Source organism: Lepisma saccharinum, chromosome 3, assembly GCF_977018435.1.
Source record: "Lepisma saccharinum chromosome 3, izLepSacc3.1, whole genome shotgun sequence".
In the NCBI taxonomy this organism is placed as follows: domain Eukaryota; kingdom Metazoa; phylum Arthropoda; class Insecta; order Zygentoma; family Lepismatidae; genus Lepisma; species Lepisma saccharinum.
The window spans coordinates 69,452,754-69,470,200 of record NC_139231.1 but is presented as its reverse complement, the minus strand read 5'-3'; the positions used below and the strand labels follow the sequence as shown (position 1 = coordinate 69,470,200).

The window sequence follows — 17,447 nt, the reverse complement described above, 5'->3', positions numbered from 1 at the left end:
AATACCACTACGAGTGTGGTACACTCGAGTGTGGGGTAATCGGGTGATTACGAGCAAATGAAAGTGGTCCCATGCAGGAGACTAGTGTGAATGAATGAGTCAGGATTTTGTTGTTTATATTTTTTAACCTGCCTGCACCTTTTACAAATTTAACAACGCTTTAAATCTGCACTTGTGAAGCTTCTGAAGAAAGTTAGCACATAAAATATCAAAACGTTGAAAGAAGAATAGTGACAAGTATTGTACTTAGGTACTCTGACCTTTTTTTAACTTATTGTATAAAGTGCAATGGTAATACGACCTTTACAAAGATATTCTACTATCTACTATTGAATAACAAACATACCATGATGAACCAGATTTTAAAAAATCATTGTCTTGTAAAAAAGCTTTTACCTCCAACTTATTTGAAGTACAATCATCTTGGATGATTTAGTGGAAAAGCAGGAACGTTCAAATTAGAACTAATTTCAATATAATATACTTGCATCAAAGAAGATATATTGGCATTAGAAACTCTCCAAAATTATCTGTTCTGTTCAATGTAGTGATTGTTCTACATACAATGAGTAAGCTTTTTTTCAGTGAAACTGACATATATCCAGTGATATAATATCACTGGAACCAATCCATACACAGTTCAAGAAAATGTGAAAGGTTTAAGTAACTTGAAAATAGTCTCTGTTTAAAAAAAAAAAAAGGAAAGAAAAGAAAAGCCCAAAATATAATTTTCATGTGAGTAACTTCTATCTGTGGGGCCATACTAGAATTAAAGTGGGATGCATAAAGTGTTGACATCTTCAAATTCTAATAATTCAGGATCTATTAATGGTATAACATCAGGGTGGCGACAGACCTGGAAAACTGGGAAAAGTCAGGGAATTTAAAGATATCGTTATGGAACTCTGCATGGGAACAGGAAATCTCGTTCGTAAGTTTCGGCCTCAACTTTTAGGCCCCTTTTATGCGCAACACAACCACGGCGCCAGAAACCAGTGATGGCAGGAGGAGAAAAAGAGAGAAATTTCTCTTGCCCGGCCTTCTCGGCAGAATTTTAAATTCGAACACTCTTTGGAGGAAAATTGTTATAACTCTGGCACTATGGGAGCAATCTACTTCGGATAACTTTTGTTTTGCAGCTAAAAGCTCATCGCATGGAACCGTTTACAATTCAAAACACCGGACCGAGGAAGGGGGGCTTGGGGGGGGGGGGGCACGTCACCGGAATTTCAATGGGAAAAACATAAAAATCTGGAGTTAGCCCCTTCTTCCCCCACTATTTTGGGGGAGAGGGTGCGAACTTTAGTATTCTATTCAAAGAATGGACATTTCTCAAGAGAACGTAACATGTTTCATGTTCTTGGGTTCCATAGAAGTTGAATAATAAGCCAAAGTGTGATGATTTTTTTTAAATGAAAAATAGGTAATTTGCATTTTCGGAGAAAAATTGTTACAACTCGGGCACTATGGGAGCAATCTACTTCGAATAAGTTTTGTTTTGCAGCTAGAACATCAGAGCATGCAACCGTGTACAATTCAGAACGCCGGACCGAGAAAGAGGGAACTTGGGGGGTGTGACCCCCAAATTTCAATAAAAAACAAAAATCTGGTGTTTGCCCCCTCTTCTCCCGCTATCTTGCGGAGAAGGCGCAAACCTTAGTATTCTCTTCAAAGAATGGACGTTTTCAAAGAGAAAGAAACATATTTCATGTTTTTGGGTGCAATACAAGTTAAATAATAAGCCAAAATGTGAAACTGTTTTTTATGAAAAATAGGTAATTTGCATATTGCTCAGAAAATTGTTATAACTCGGTCACTATAAGAGCAATCTACTTAGGATAAGTTTTGTTTTGCAGCTAAAACACCAGAGCATGCAACCGTGTACAATTCAGAACGTCGAACCGAAGATGGGGGTTTGGGGGGCGCGACCCCGAATTTCAATGAAAAAAACCTAAAAATTTGGAGTTTGTCCCCTCTTCTCCCGCTATTTGGGAAGAAGGTGCAAACTTTAGTGTTCTTTTCAAAGAATAGACATTTCTCAAGAGAACGTAACATGTTTCATGTTCTTGAGTGCCATACAAGTTGAATGTGATTTTTTTTTTAACGAAAAATAGGTAATTTGCATTTTTGGAGGAAAATTGTTATAACTCTGGCACTATGGGAGCAATCTACTTCGGATAAGTTTTGTTTTGCAGCTAAAACATCATAGCATGCAACCGTGTATAATTTGGAACGCCAAACCGAGGAAGGGCAGTTTGGGGGCGCGACTACCAAATTTTAATAAATAAAAAAAACAACATAAAAATCTGGAGTTTGCCCCCCCTCTTCTCACACTATTTTGGGGAGAAGGTGCAAACCTTAATATTCTCTTCAAAGAATGGACGTTTCCAAAGAGATTGAAACATGTTTCATGTTCCTGGGTTCAATATAAGTTGAATAATGAACCAAAATGTGAAACTGATATGGTATCATCGGGTGAGTACGACTGGTATCATCGGGGGAGTAAAGGTTAAGCCACTAAATATTACGTGGAAAATGCATTGAATTATCATTTTTTTCTTGTCCGTATGGGAGTAGTAAGGGGACCTGTCAACAGATGTAGGGGATAAGATCGGGTGGCACCGTCCGATAGTTGTCGGACGTTGTAGTAAGGTATTTTGTTGGGCAAACTGAAGGAACATGGAAACAAATAGGTTCCATTGATACATGCGATTTTTGTCGAATATCGCCACCCGACAAAGTATCTCACTACAACATACGACAGAATTTGCATGGACTGCAACATCCAACAAAAATCGAATGCATAAACAAGAAGAGCTTTAGACTGCAAATATGCTGCTGGAATTGTATTATTCTTCTGGCTCACTTCACCTTATTTAATGTAGCAGTGCTTAAGAAGGGTTTCTTTCATCATCCTGACGTATTATTGGTTTGGGACAAGTTAACATACGTTTACAATAACATTGCACTATTCTTAGATATCAAGAAGAATCCAACCAAATGGGATATATATTGAATACTATCACGAAAAAGTTAAACATAAATCTGCATTGGTGAACGTTATAAAAATTGGCAAGTGCATGCTCCCAACCTCAAATTTACTGCAGCACTAGTATTGCAATGAAATTAAAGCCACTCTCTGTCCTGTCTGTTTAAACTCATGAGAGATGGTCATTAATCTCTCACTGAGTGAAGTTAATGTCCAATATTATGAAATAAAATACTAATAATAAATACGTAAATATTTTAATATCATATTTACTCGAATCATTCAATCATAAAAGCAAATCACTTTCTTCAAGAATTGACTTTTCTCTGCCAGCCCTGCTTTCCATCTACTGATTTATACGAGGGGTGGCCAGAAAGTAATTTCCAATTAGTAGGTACATTGATTTTTCGCAAAGGCCAAAACCGTGAAAAATGGTAATTGCTGTGAATGTATGTTTAGGAATGTGCCACATTTTTCGCCCATTCGAAATATCGAAATAATGCGAATTGTTGTCATTTTTAGTGATTTTTTTTAAACAAATGTCCTAAAACAACAAAAAATTCCATGAAATCCAACATTGTTGTCTTTTCTAGGCCATGTTTGTGTTCATAGAACATGCAAGTTTTCCAACATTTTATTCAAGAGTAAACTATAGAGTTATACGCACATGGAATAATTCCAACAGCCACATTAAATCATGTATTTCCCACAATTTTTTCAACTTCTATCAAAACCATTTGCATCACAGAGCAAAGTAGCAGGGTTCTAACAGGAGTGCGTATCTACCGTCACACGGGAGCCACATCTTCGTATTTGTCGCATGAGATATGTTTTGAATTACCAATCTAAGTGTGCACCATCGGCATTTGTCGAGCGAGTAATAATGGAGCTCAGTTGTTAGGGCATCTGACTACTATGTGAGTGAGATACCCGGGGTCGATCCCATGCGGTGGAGAACCGGGATGTTTTCCACCTATTCAAACTGCTCCGGCGCCCACCCAGCATCATATGAAGGTGGTACCTTGAGGAAACTTTGAGGGATAAAGGTAGCCAGGAGCGTAGTGCTGATCACATCACCCCTACCTTCAGCCGTAATCAAGAAAGTGTGGGTCCCTAACTCCACACCCCTACTATATAACTTCATGGAAAAGTGCAGGGGAGCACTTTACTTTTACTACCTCAAAAATCTGTTCCAACATATCAAACTGTCACGAAAATATGTAGACCATGTGACATACAATTTAATATCATAGTTTGAAAGCACAATGGAGTATTACGTTTCGGTATATTTTGCAGAAAAATGTTCTAAAACAAAAACGCGAATTTTGGGAAACGTAACACTTACAAATCAAAAAAAGATAATGCCAATTTTTGGTGCCATAATATATCGGTATCTGTCACGTGCGATTGATTGATTTAAATTTTTTGGGTGCATCGCCACTTATGGTCATTATGCACCATTCAGTATATATGGGGAAAATTCCATTATCTAAAATCCTTACCTTAAAATTAAAAAAGGGGTATGGAAAATAACTTTCCCAAAATAACTTTCAAGATATCAAACTCTCACAAAGAGGCGTAAGCCATGTGACGACCAATTTGAAACAGTAGTTTAAAAACACCATGAGAGTATAATTTCAGATATTTGCCAGAAAATGCGCTAAAATGAAAATGTGAATTTTGAGAAAAAATAACACAGTATAGTAAAAAATAAAAAATAAGAAAATACACCAATATAAAACAAAATATCAAGGTCCCTACCGATTAGGCATAAATAAAACAATAATATCAGTTGTAATTTATTGCATTAGTAACAGTGAGTCCTAACCTAATTTTTTGCATAATCACCACCGTTGTTCTGGCATTTGTCGTAGCATGGCACTAAATTTTGTATGCCCATGTTATATGTGTCTGACAGCAAAGACTGGAACTATCTCTACTGCAGCGTAGCTGCCAAATCCTTTCCCTGCCAGAAACCTTTTCAGTTAAACAGAGAGATGAAAGTTGGTACATGCAAGGCCAGGACTGTACAGGGAGTGGTTCAAGATCTCTCACCTGAAGTGATGCAAAGGGCCCTTGTATACTCAGCTGAATAGGTTGTGCACATTTGATCGGCCTTCCGTAAATTGTCTGCACTATCGTCTGACCTTACTATCACTCACGACGTCCAGTCTGCACACCTCACACGATTGCTGGTGGCTCTGTTCTAAATTCTGAGCATGCAATGTAGGCTAGATCGCAGTCGGTGAGAGACTGTATGAGAGCTGCAATCTTTAATGTAGAACTGTCCTAAAACGGCTGCATTGCAAATGTACTAGATTACAGCTACATGCCACTTCTTTCTGCCTGCATGTGTGTGTCGCTCTCCGACCACTAGTGCTGTGTATAGGCACCATTGGAGCTTTTTTCAGGATGCCCCTCGTATATGAACTTTCAAAAGCTTTTATTATTAGAGTGTTCCTGTTTTAATGTGTGGTTATCTAAATCAGGTACCTATACAATGCAATTCTATAAATTCCTTGTGTTAAATTTCTAATACCTACATACCCTTTTCGTCAGCATTAATGGTATAACTGCATGTTGTCAGTTTCACAGTACTTCACTTGGATATACTGTACTGAAGCAGAAATCCCATTGATAATGTAAGGAAATATGACACTTTATTTTGTTCGATTCAGTTGTTTCACTTATATGCAAGAGTTAAGTTATTTGCTTTACTGAGAAGAGAGAAGTAGCTTTATGCATTGAAAAATAAGTCCGCACTCATGGTTCTTGCAAGCAGAGGGTTCCAAACCTCAGTGGAAATATCAACATATAATACCGAGAATGTATAAGGAAACTTATAAATTACAAATTGTGTTTCTTAATCACTCTTCATTCTTATCTCATTTAGTCATAACTTTAAAAATAATCAAGTGTTTTATTTTAATCTTACTGCGTATGACAAAATTCCATAATCGTTCCCTAGCTTGTGAATTGTAATAATTTTCCAAATTCACTATTTTGCAGTTTGAATTCAAATCATAGAGAATAGAGAAATTAAGTCAATTTCATAAAGATAATATTGGTACTTAACAAAACCATACGTGGATCTGTATGAGTTTATTATTTCTATTTGCAAAAACATCGATTTAGTTTAGTTTGTAATTGTCAGGGAAAATGTAAATTTTGTCCTGGAAAACGTGGAAAAGTCAGGGAATTTCATTTCTGCTTTTTTGTAGCCACCCTGAACATACAAAGCTATTACAAGGTTACTAAACACAGTCAAAAAAGTTTTGCATCACCCGAGAAGTGATGAAAATAGCATCCGCAACATGCCGAAGCCGACAAGAAACGATGAAGCAGAGCTCATTGTGCGAAGTAACGCGGTCAACGTGCAATACCAATTACCACAGATGACTACCGGAGTCGGCAAGCACATGCGTGTGTTCGAGCGTAGCACCACGGTAGTCAGCTATGGTTAGTTAGGTGGTCCTTGTGTCCAGTTAGCGAAGGCGAGCGAGTGCAGCTGTGTGCAAGGCATGCCTAGGTGTACAATAGCGCAGTTTGATCGCCAGGATCATCATGCGACTGCAGACTGGCATGTCACAATGGGCTGTAGCTAGGGCTGTTGGAGTGGCACAAAGTGTTGTTTGTAGGACCTGGAGGCGGTATACAGACACAGGAACAGTAGCAGATCGTCAACGGACACATCGTCCACGGGTCACAACACCAGCACAAGACCGCTAAGTATGACTCTCAGCTCTGCGACAGAATACCATGACGGCAAGGAACATCACTCATGCCCTCCAGGCAGCATCTGGTGTGATGTGTCAAACCAAACTCTGAGAAAGAGGTTTACGTTCCAGAAGACCTCTCCGGCGCCAGTAGGTATTGCCACGGCATCGGCGCGACCGTGTGCATTGGGCCCGTGCACATCGAAATTGAGGAACCGGTAATTGGGCTCATGTGCTCTTCGCCGATGAATGTAGCGCTTTCGTGGTGTCCAGGGGGTCCATCCATACCAAGGAGGAGGAATCATGGTGTAGGCAGGGATCATGCTCGGACGTAGAATGCCCCTAATTTCAATTAGAGGGACACAAACAGCTGTTCGTTTTGTCAGGAACATTCTCCAGACAACTGTGGGACAATTTCATCAGGAAATTGGTGACAAACTTGACTTGGTGGATGACAATGCCTGTCCACACCGTGCACAGATGGTGCAAGATTATCTGCAGGCGGCGAACATCAACATCCGTCACATGCTCTGGCCAGCGCAAAGTCCCGACATGAATTGCATCGAACATGCACGGGCAATGCAAAAAAATGCCATTGCAAACCATCCTGTGGCTCCCACCAATCTTTGTGAAGTTCAACTTGCGACACAGGACGAATGGGATCGCTTACCGCAAGATCACCTTGATCGTCACATCCTCAGTATGCCACTACGTGTTTAAGACCTTCCTGCAACCAGGGGAGGACACGCCTGGTGGTAGAAAATGTTTCTGGTGGATCCGCTATGATGAACAGTCTTCTTGTGACAGTTCCTTGTTTCTTCGCCTCCATCATGAATTCTGCCATTTTCTTTTTAAACACATTTCTGAGAAAATTTTCCTTTTTTTCTTCCCTTTTCATTCAACATGTCTTGTTCTTCATATTTTCTTTTTCATTCCCACTGTCATTGTCAATAAACCTTGTGCTTCATATATATTTTGTCATTTTGCATCCTGATGCAAAACTTTTTTGACTGTGTTTATAAAAGAAATAGACACATTCAATGTTACATAGAACCAAAGCTGTTAAACGGACCTTCAGTATGCATAGTAGCATTAAGTTGTTTCTAGAAGTAGTAGTAATAATAATAATAAATAAGTCTAGCATTGAGTAAGTTTGATTAATACCCTATGTTTCGACAAATTTCACATGTGTCTTTTTCAAGACTTGTATATAAGGAATTAAAGGCAATGTAATGTCAGTTGTAGGAAATAATAATTTACATTCAAAACCCAAGGCATAGAAATTCAAGAATGCGATACCTCTCGTCTAGATATTTCACACCTAAAATATAGGCCTCCCAGCAGGTGTGCATATCTTTTCCTCAGCGTGTACATTTTGGTCATCATCAATACCTAAAATAATGACACTTTGGATTTATTTTAATTTCTTAAAATATGTATGTATGTTACATCTGTTGTTTATTATTGGATAAATGTAAAATGGCCACTGTATGCTGTATCTGAAATTTTCTCCATAAATAAATCTTTATATATTGCCAATATTGGTATCTTTGGCATTTGTATTGCAGGGGCTGAGCTGACACTCGTTAACAGTTCCCACAGAAACTGATAACTTGATCATTGTAACAATTTAAAGTTGTTCAGGATGTTTATAAATGCTAATTATAAGTATTCCATTGGAACTATAGCATACTAAGCAGCGGCGGCTCAAGGGGTAGAGCCGCCGTGCCATGGCACTACCCTCAGAAGATACGCATACGTCGCCAAGTAAAGTTAAATGAATACATTGATAGTTTACAGACAAGGAGATTCGAATCTTGAAATCGGTCAAGCTGACGTGACGACCGCCCTAACCTCCTCACTGCATCGCCAGCTGTTTCGTTCGTGCCCTCGCGAGGCAACAGTCCATGCTGCGGAGGAGCTGGCCTAGCCCATGGACCTGACCAAGTTGTCACACGTGCAGAGGGTTGAAGAAGTCTCAGCGAGGAACATTTCCACCATGAGCCGAGAACAAAGTGGCAGGGGGCGGGGTTAGCCCATAAGAAACCGTGCCAGTCTTAGCCTGGCCTGGCGAGGGAACTTTCGCAGTGTTGACACGACACAGTTGCCACCTTCAGAAAAAAGTCGCTAAATACGACTGGTTTTGTAAGACCCGTTGGGGGAAGTAATTTCTAACTACTTTTGGAGAAATGAACCTAATATTTTTCCAAAGTTAAATGAACATTTTTGATAATAGATAGATGCACAAAGAGAGACATTTTTTAAAACATAAAAGTAAAAAACCCTATGATGATGCAAGTGTCCTTTGGCATTTTGACAATTTATTTTCATAACAAATATATTTTCGATATCCAGTTAGAATACGTGTGCATGGAGGAAGAGAAGGTGATAGGATTTGTTTCTCCTTTCCTCTTGTAATTGTTATATTTTTAGGGAAGTGTCCTGTAGTGTATAAAGATAGGTTAGTGAGTGAAGATGAATCGGATTAGTACGTTATTATGTAAACACATGTTGTTTTCCACGTTACCAAACGACGATAAACATCTTGGCCAGTGACGCAACCTCAAGGAGGGGGCAGGGTGGGGCATTGCAGAGTTTTTTTTTTTCTATTTACTTGATCACGTTGGCACTACCCATGATAGTTGACGCCGGCTGCCACTGAAACTAAGTATTCCATTGGAACTATAGCATACCAATTCACCGGACTTATGCTTAAAATTTTCGCAGGTTCATATATGTGAGACAATCAAATTGTTAAAATAACTGTAATTTAATTCAAGTTTTTTTTTTTCTTTTTTTTTTTTTCTTCATCATGCAATATTAGTGAAAAGTTAATGCAAAATAAGGACTTTCCATAATTTCCAGGATGGCATTTTGAAGATTCTGCAGGATACACCGACTCTTGAAAACTGTTTACAACTATTTGTGATAAAATTGGAAATTATTCCATTGGTCAATATTGATACACTGGTACTATTTGCATAGCGACAGCACTTACTAGAGATGGGGCAGATTAAATGGTACTCTGTCATTATCAGTAAATATTCACGTAGTTCAAAGTAAACGTCCAATTATGCAATTTCTTTTTCAAAGGCAAAACCTACAGCAGTTACCTAGTTACATGTTCTAATTTAGGATGTGAAAGAAGCTTGTATGTTCTTCAAGGAACATGTTGTAATTTTAGATAGGAGCCTTAGAATAGCTGTATTCAGTCAGAAAAATATAGGATGCTCGCTCACCATGGCACCTGAAAGTTTTCACCTGGAGCCTAAGTTTTTCAATGCAGTTTTAAATTTTCTTTTAATATCTCGAGTTTACTTAAGAAAATTTTCATTAGTAATGAGTTTTTTTTTTTATGTTTGTGTATTATGATTATCAAAATATCAGAGTAATAAACATGCCATTATAATCTGTAGCAATATCGTAGAGTCAGCCATATATTAGAATGTATTGCATAGTTATTCATGCTGTTATCAGTTTAGCCTTCTTTAGGAAGGTCACACTGGTGCAAGAATTAATTACTTTTATTCCAACCTTGGAATAATTGTAGGGCTCAGGTGTAAAACATGGCAAGTGCCATTTTGGTTATTTTTGATTTACAAAGTAAAATGTGCCATCCTTCAATTTTAGAGTGAAATTGCCATCTCGTACAATTTGCATTGGACTGACTCAGTGAAGCCTTGTAAAATTGGTAAACACAACACGATTTTTTTTTTTTACAGTATGGCTTCTAATAACCTTTTTTCTTAATGAACTCAGAAATTACCAAAATGTCACTTACCATGCTTTACACCCGAGCCCTTCAATTAATAAAATAATATGATCATATTTAATAGCTTATCTTTGTTGGATTCATGGCTTTCTTAGCCCGTATTTGAAGAAGAAAAAACAAAAAAAAAAAGGGGGGGGGGGCTAGTGCCTGATTTATTTTTAGTTTTGTTTACACCCTGGAGGTATTGGCAATTATATATCAGTACTTTATCAGTATCATCATGAATTTCATAAGTCCATACCATTCTCACATTATGTGGAAATCAACAATTTCATATTTTCTTGAACTTCTTCTTCGTAGGTGCAAGGACTGTCCAGAAAGCCCAGCCTGTATCGAGGACCAAGGAGAGAAGAGCGGTGACCTTGAACAAAGGTAAAAAGAAGCCAGGGAAAAAGGCATAAAACGTGTACATGACAAGAGGTTACACAGATTCCCACTGTTCGTTAAATGCGAAAATTGGGGTGAGAAGCAGCACGTCTTCTCAGACTGTCTTCTAACAAGAACAGTAGCAAGAACACCCTGCCACTCATTACTTCGTTCGTACCTCTTTGCTACAGATCTTAGGAGTTTTGTAATATAAAAAGAAGTGTGCAGCGTGAGATATGCTAATTATGAACATAATGTGTAGAACACTTAGCACATTTTCTCTTGTGCTAACAATGAAAAGGAAGGTTATTGTAATGTGGCTTGTTCACAGTTGAAAAAAAATGCAAAAAAAATCATTAAACTCCCAAGAATTCGTGACCATGTAGCACACTCAAGAGTTCTGTGCAGACATTGCTAACATGGCATCCATTTAGGATTTGATATTGTTAATGTCGTCGTCGTTTTCTGCCGTGTTTGGCAAATTTTGATTGGACAAATTTAATTGTGTCATTCAATGTATTTTAACTGATAACGTTTACAGTAGCATTACGTTGTCCTTGCTACAGAAATCTGTTTGTTGTGTTGATGTCTGAAAAAATGCATTATCATCAATAATAGTATTAATATTTTGATAGGTTCAATGGGCATAAAACTTTTTTTATATATAAATATATATGTCATATTCTTACAATACAAATAGAAATTTTGATTGTCTGTTTTATGCAAAAGATTTTTTTTCTGCAGTTGTATTTAAGAGCTTTATAATGTTTTAAATTTAATAACTAGGTTATGTATTTTTTGGTAATTTAAAATATGAGGTGCTTTGTACTATCTTTCTGATGCTTTTTTTAGGTTCATTGTTCAAACCATGGCCTGAGATAATTATATAAAAAAAAATATATATAATTCTAAAATAGTAGTTCACTACGAATGTAGCACCGAACTACTTAGGAAATTTCATATTATGCAAATCGTTCCAGTGTCCAGTTTGGAAGTGTGTGAATGATATTTTTTATTGTTCTGTTTTATGCATATTATGGTGAAATTATGAAGAAGAAAAAAGTATATATATGTGTAACAAAGTTATACCTTTTATATATATGATAAGAACAATTGGACTCTAATAATGATGCGGGAATCACAAAATTTTGACTATTACATATGTACATTGGGGTTTTGTTTTTCAATTGGAGTCTCCTTGTACCTTGTATATTTAATGATAACAATTGTTAGCACTGTTTAGGAATTTATGTTGTCGAAAGCAACACAAACTACTCGAACCCAAATGTGTCTGGTGGAGCCTCGTCTTTTTTTTTTTTTAACACCTGTAGATTGTATTTTATGTAGATGAAGACAGACATTGTAGAATGTGCCATGTTTCTATGAATAAAAGTTTCAGCAAGGAACGATTCTGTGTTGCTGTGCATCACGAGATCAAAATTTTCAATGAAATTGGATGTTGTAGCATATACAATGTCTGTATGGGATGTATTTCTCCTTAAGTGATAGTCATGACTTGACACCATAGATCTGTTTCACAGGTACAGAAGAGAAAATTTAATAGTAAAAAAAAAAAAAAGAAATTTATAGATCACGTACATGTATAGATTATTTTTATACTGTCACAAATTGTACTGGTAGTATTGAGATGCGCATTCATGTGTATCTGTTGACTACCACAAAAAATGTTTATTTAAGATTCAGTGCTGTTTAGAAAGTAACTTTGTATTTTTATTTTAATACAGCTCTTTGGAAATGGAAAAAAAGGAGGCAGCATCACAATCTCATTATAAATGGGGCACTCTTAGCTTAATCTCTCGGTAGTAGAATATATAATGTACTACTTTAGATAGACTGTTTTAGGTAATGGTGGAGTAGGTGTTTGCTATGTAAGAACTGTGGTGAGGTGTTTTCTGCTAATCGTCGACAATTTTCATTTCTATGTTCATACTTCATTCGTTCACAACTACTTTAGTTACCAGTACAAAATAATATTAGTGACCTGATCTGGATTAATAAAGGTATTCAGATAGCAAGAATTGTTTCTTTGGATAAGAAAACTCAATTGAAATTTCCACTGCAAGTTGATACAGTCTCCTGTGGGTTTTTTTCTTTTGGACATTTTCCACTTCCAAACATGTTGTCCTGTTGTGTTGAGAGATAACTGTTGAAATTGGCAAACATTCAGGAAAATAAATTGGTGCAGGTAACCTCTGAAAAATAACAATTGCATGGTCTAGCACCTTAGAACTGTTAACATTATGTATATGTACCATCAGGTCACTTCCAAGGAATGTTAGTTGGAGAAAGTTATTTCAAAGCTCTGTGTATCTGATTAAATTAAATGGAAACTTAAGTAAATAGTCACCACTTTAAATAATGAGTAATTTTTCTTTGTTAGTACAGATTTTCGAATCCTTGCATTGCTGCTTGAGAAGTTCCTTGTGCATAAAAGTTAATCCTACTTTATTTTCAGTTTGTTCAGTTGTGATATTCAATGCGTCAAAAGTCAAGACTCTCTTCCTTACTTCATGTCTAGTACAATAAGGTATATAAAGGTCATACTTACATACAGTACTTGTCATTCTATTCTTTCAGTGACATGAGTAGGTGTTAATAAAATTGGTGTGTTGATCGTTGAGACGTAATCATTGGTATGTACACTGAAGTGCCAAAAGTCATGGGATACCTACCTAATAACAAGTGGAATCCCCTCGAGCAGCAATTTGACGTGGCAAGGACGCAACAAGTTGCTGGTAGTCTGCTGGAGGGATGTGCAGCCATGCAGTCTCGATTGCCTTCCACAATTTGGTCATTGTTGCAGGTGGAGGATCCTGGGCATGAATAGTCCGTTAGATGACATCGCACATGTGCTCAATAGGGTTCATGTCCGGCGATCTAGGAGGCCAATTCATGCGTTGGAAGTTGCCAGAATGTTCCTCAAACCAGTCGCGCACCATTACAGCCCAGTGACATGGCACATTGTCATCCTGGAAAATCCCATTGTTGGAAGGGTACATGAAGTCCATAAAGTGTTAGAGATGTTCACCAAGCAGCTAAACATATCGATGAGCATTCATTGTCTGGTTCACGAGGACCAGAGGACCCAAACCTTGCCAAGTAAACATGCCCACACCATGACGGAGCCACCACCAGCTTGCACAGTGCTTTGTTGACAACTTGGGTCCATGGCTTCATGGGGTCTCTGCCACACCCAGACCCTACCATCCGTGCATACCAATTGGAAATGAGACTCATCTGACCAATGTACACGTTGCCAGTCCTCTAAGGCCCAATGCACATGTTCCAGAGCAAATGTGCATCACCGTCGCCGATGGACAGCGGTTAGTAGTGGCACACGTGTCTTGTCTTCGGCTGCGATACCCCATGGAAACCAAATAGCGTTGCACCGACCTCTGAGGCACATTTCTGGGACGTCCTGCATTGACTACTGCTGTCAGATCATGTTCTCTTGCTTGTCTGTATGCCCGGACGAGTCTGCCCAGAACTTCGCTGGTTTCACATTCATCACTCATGGGCGACCACTTTGTTGTCCTTGATGGGTCGTAATGCCTCCAATGCGGTACTCAGGGTCCACCCTTGACACTGTGGAGCGAGAAAAGTTCAGGGTCTGGACGACTTCCGAAATCGCATGCCCCATTCGCCTTGCTCAAACGCTGATAATTCCCATCGGGTTGCCATCACCATGGTACATGACATTTCACTGCACTCTCAGAAGTCTACCTGACAACACTGCAACTGCTTTGCGACGTTTGACTGGTTTGCCACGATGTTACAGTGCCATCAACTAGTTCCCTCCCGCTATCCCATGACTTTTGGCACTTCAGTGTACATTTCAAATATAACAGGAAAAACCTCCATTTGGACGGATTCTTGTGCAAATAAAAAGAGGTTAGAAAGCACTATGATGTAGTGTTTTACCACGGTAGACGATATGAACTTGAGAGGGTAATTCTACATGTTGTAGGGGAAGTAGGTAGAAACTTGCACAAACAAAGCTGTAGGCTTCAGACCATGATTTTGTTTATCACTCGCTTTGTTGTGTTTGTGATTGCTCTTCCAACTCTCGAACTCCCCTCTTAACAAATTACCATGAATGTTGTTTGAGCAGCAGAAAATTGGTATGAAACCTCTTCCACCTAAGAAGTGGAACTAAATTCATTCAGTCAACACATGTACACTTGCATGTGTTCGTGACTAAGACAGCCAGACTATAACCAGAAGAAGAAAAAAGACTTGTAAACTTGTCATGAAACCTATAACAGCATTTGCACAGGGCATCTAGTGCAATAGGCAGTGCATCATGTGAATGAACGACAAAAGTCAGGATTTCATTCCAACTTTTTTTTAACCTGCTCTTACATATTACAAACCTTGTGAAATGTCCTGAATAAAGTCAGTGTGTGGAAGACGAAATGTAGAATGAAGAATAGAGCAAGTGTTGTATGTAAGTACCCTGACCGTATAACTTGTTGTATTTGAATATGATGATAATTCCAACCTTTACAAAGAACCTTGATGCAAACTTAATGTCTAGTGGTTATAGAAGAAAATTACTACAGGCCGATGGGAAAGTCGAACAATTTGATACTCAGATGTTTATTTTTTTTGTCATGTTTAATAGTTTTTGTCTCTGTAGGTATGAATCGCTCATCATGGAAATAATGAAACGTTAAAGTTGAACTGTCACGGGCAGGCAAACTTAGTAAGAAATGCAGAAGGTGGAAGTATTGGTGGGAAATAAAGACAGGGCATTGAACAGGTAAAGATCAGAGCAGAGTAGTCGACAAGGGAGTTTTTTCACATTTGCAACAACAGCATAAAATCAAAGACTTCATTGGTAATGGGTAAATCCAATCAACAACAAGTCTTTATCCATGGAGAGGGGTAGGAGACATGCTGAAGATACAACATAACCACCTTGTATTTTTCTGAATAGGCAGCAACATTCGTAGATTGTGATCCATTGTACAGCATGTGTTCAACAAGCAGCTAGCATGGTCTGCAGTATGTTTTTGTCTCGGCACTTCATGAATAAGAATGTTTTGTTAGCTGTAACTGGATGTATCATACATCTGATAAAGTATGACTTTTCTTTGGTGATCAAATCATTTGAGCTGTTTTTTTTTCCTTCACCTCACCAAGATCACCAGATCTTTTGCCACCAGGTTTTACATGTGAGGATATCTGAAAGGAGGGGTATGCCAAGTAATCCCTACACAATTGAGGAGTTTAAGATTGACTGCTATAGCAATTGAGAATACACCAGTTCAAACTCCACAGAAAGTGGCTGCAAACCTTGTAAAAACAGTACAAGCGGTTATCTAAGAAGGTGACCATTTTGATCTTGAGCATTGTGTAAACAACCATGTGAAATATGGACCATTAGTACTGTGTGTGCGGGTCGTGTGACATTGTAAAATGTCCTGAACTATGTCCTGGATTACTCAACTAGTTCTCGTTGCCCAGTGCTTCTTAACCTGAAATCAGCTGCACTGTTAGTTAAAAATCTAACATCACTTTCTAAGTTTGTGATTTTCGTTTGCTCTTCTATTCGACTCTAGACATTTCTAAATTTTTTCCTCGTGTCCTTTAGTGGAGAGGTGAAGCATTATCCATTGTTGGTGGGGATGCATTGAATCAGTATAGGCTAGTCTATAGAGAAAACATTCCCATAAATTCGTCCTCTGCCAACAGGATTAAGCTTACTTTGGAAAGTCGTCTTTTCCACCCAAACAAGAACAGTGTGATGGCCTCTCATGAAAGGCTTTATAGTTTGCATATTGACCATTATCATTTATGTTTCATGTTTTTTTGATATAGTAAATTTCTAACATAAATAAAAGAATTTAACTGTTGTTTCTGCACTTTCAATAATCTAGCACTTTTGTTAATCTTTGACCTAGTCTATTCTAAACCCCATTTTGTTTTTCAAAAGTCATATATCGTATAGAATCTGTGTTCTGAACTGATCATTTAATGCCAGGTAATGTGACAGTTACTGGATTAATACCATTAGTGTGTTAGCGTGAAGATAATTTACTTTATATAACGTATTTGCAAATGATTCAATTCAGTGTTTAAAATATGTCTGAAATATTTGAGTGTGTGTGACAACTTGCAACTACCTCAGTACTCCTATACTCCTTGCCTTCTGGCAGAAATTGTTTGGGAAGGGTGGCAAGATGCCGAAAGCGATACCTAACAAAATTTATTAATTTAAGTGAAAGCTTTGAAAAATGTGATTGTTTCCAGACCTATCTAGGAAGAGGCTAGTTGAACAAGGTACAACTTTTACATTCACTTACAAATCTGTTTTGAGCTGTCACGAATTGAGAATATCATGTAGCAGAATAATGAATTTTTACATTTCCACATGCCTCCCCAATGGTGCAGGGGTAGCGTTGTCGCCTTGTAATCAAGGGGTCCTAGTGGAGACACATTGTGGTTCGGATCCCACTTTAAACTGTAGGTCCATTCCCGAATAGTCTTACTGTCCATAAAGTGGACTTAAGACACTAACTCAATCAAAATTGCATGGCCACCTTGCATATCTTCACATAAATCTCATTGACTGACTTGT

The 17,447-nt window shown here is 38.0% G+C and overlaps 1 protein-coding gene across 2 annotated transcripts in view; it reads left to right on the top strand.

Annotated features, from left to right (window-relative positions):
- The window catches only part of LOC145985109 (uncharacterized), a 59,293-nt gene extending 43,318 nt beyond the window's left edge, over window positions 1–15,975 (top strand). For both annotated transcript variants that reach the window (XM_083118719.1, XM_083118718.1), the window contains exon 8: window positions 10,778–15,975. In XM_083118719.1, coding sequence (XP_082974845.1) covers window positions 10,778–10,878 — 101 coding nt within the window. In that variant the 3' untranslated portion in view covers window positions 10,879–15,975. The remainder of the gene's footprint in view (window positions 1–10,777) is intronic.
- Window positions 15,976–17,447: the final 1,472 nt, after the last annotated feature.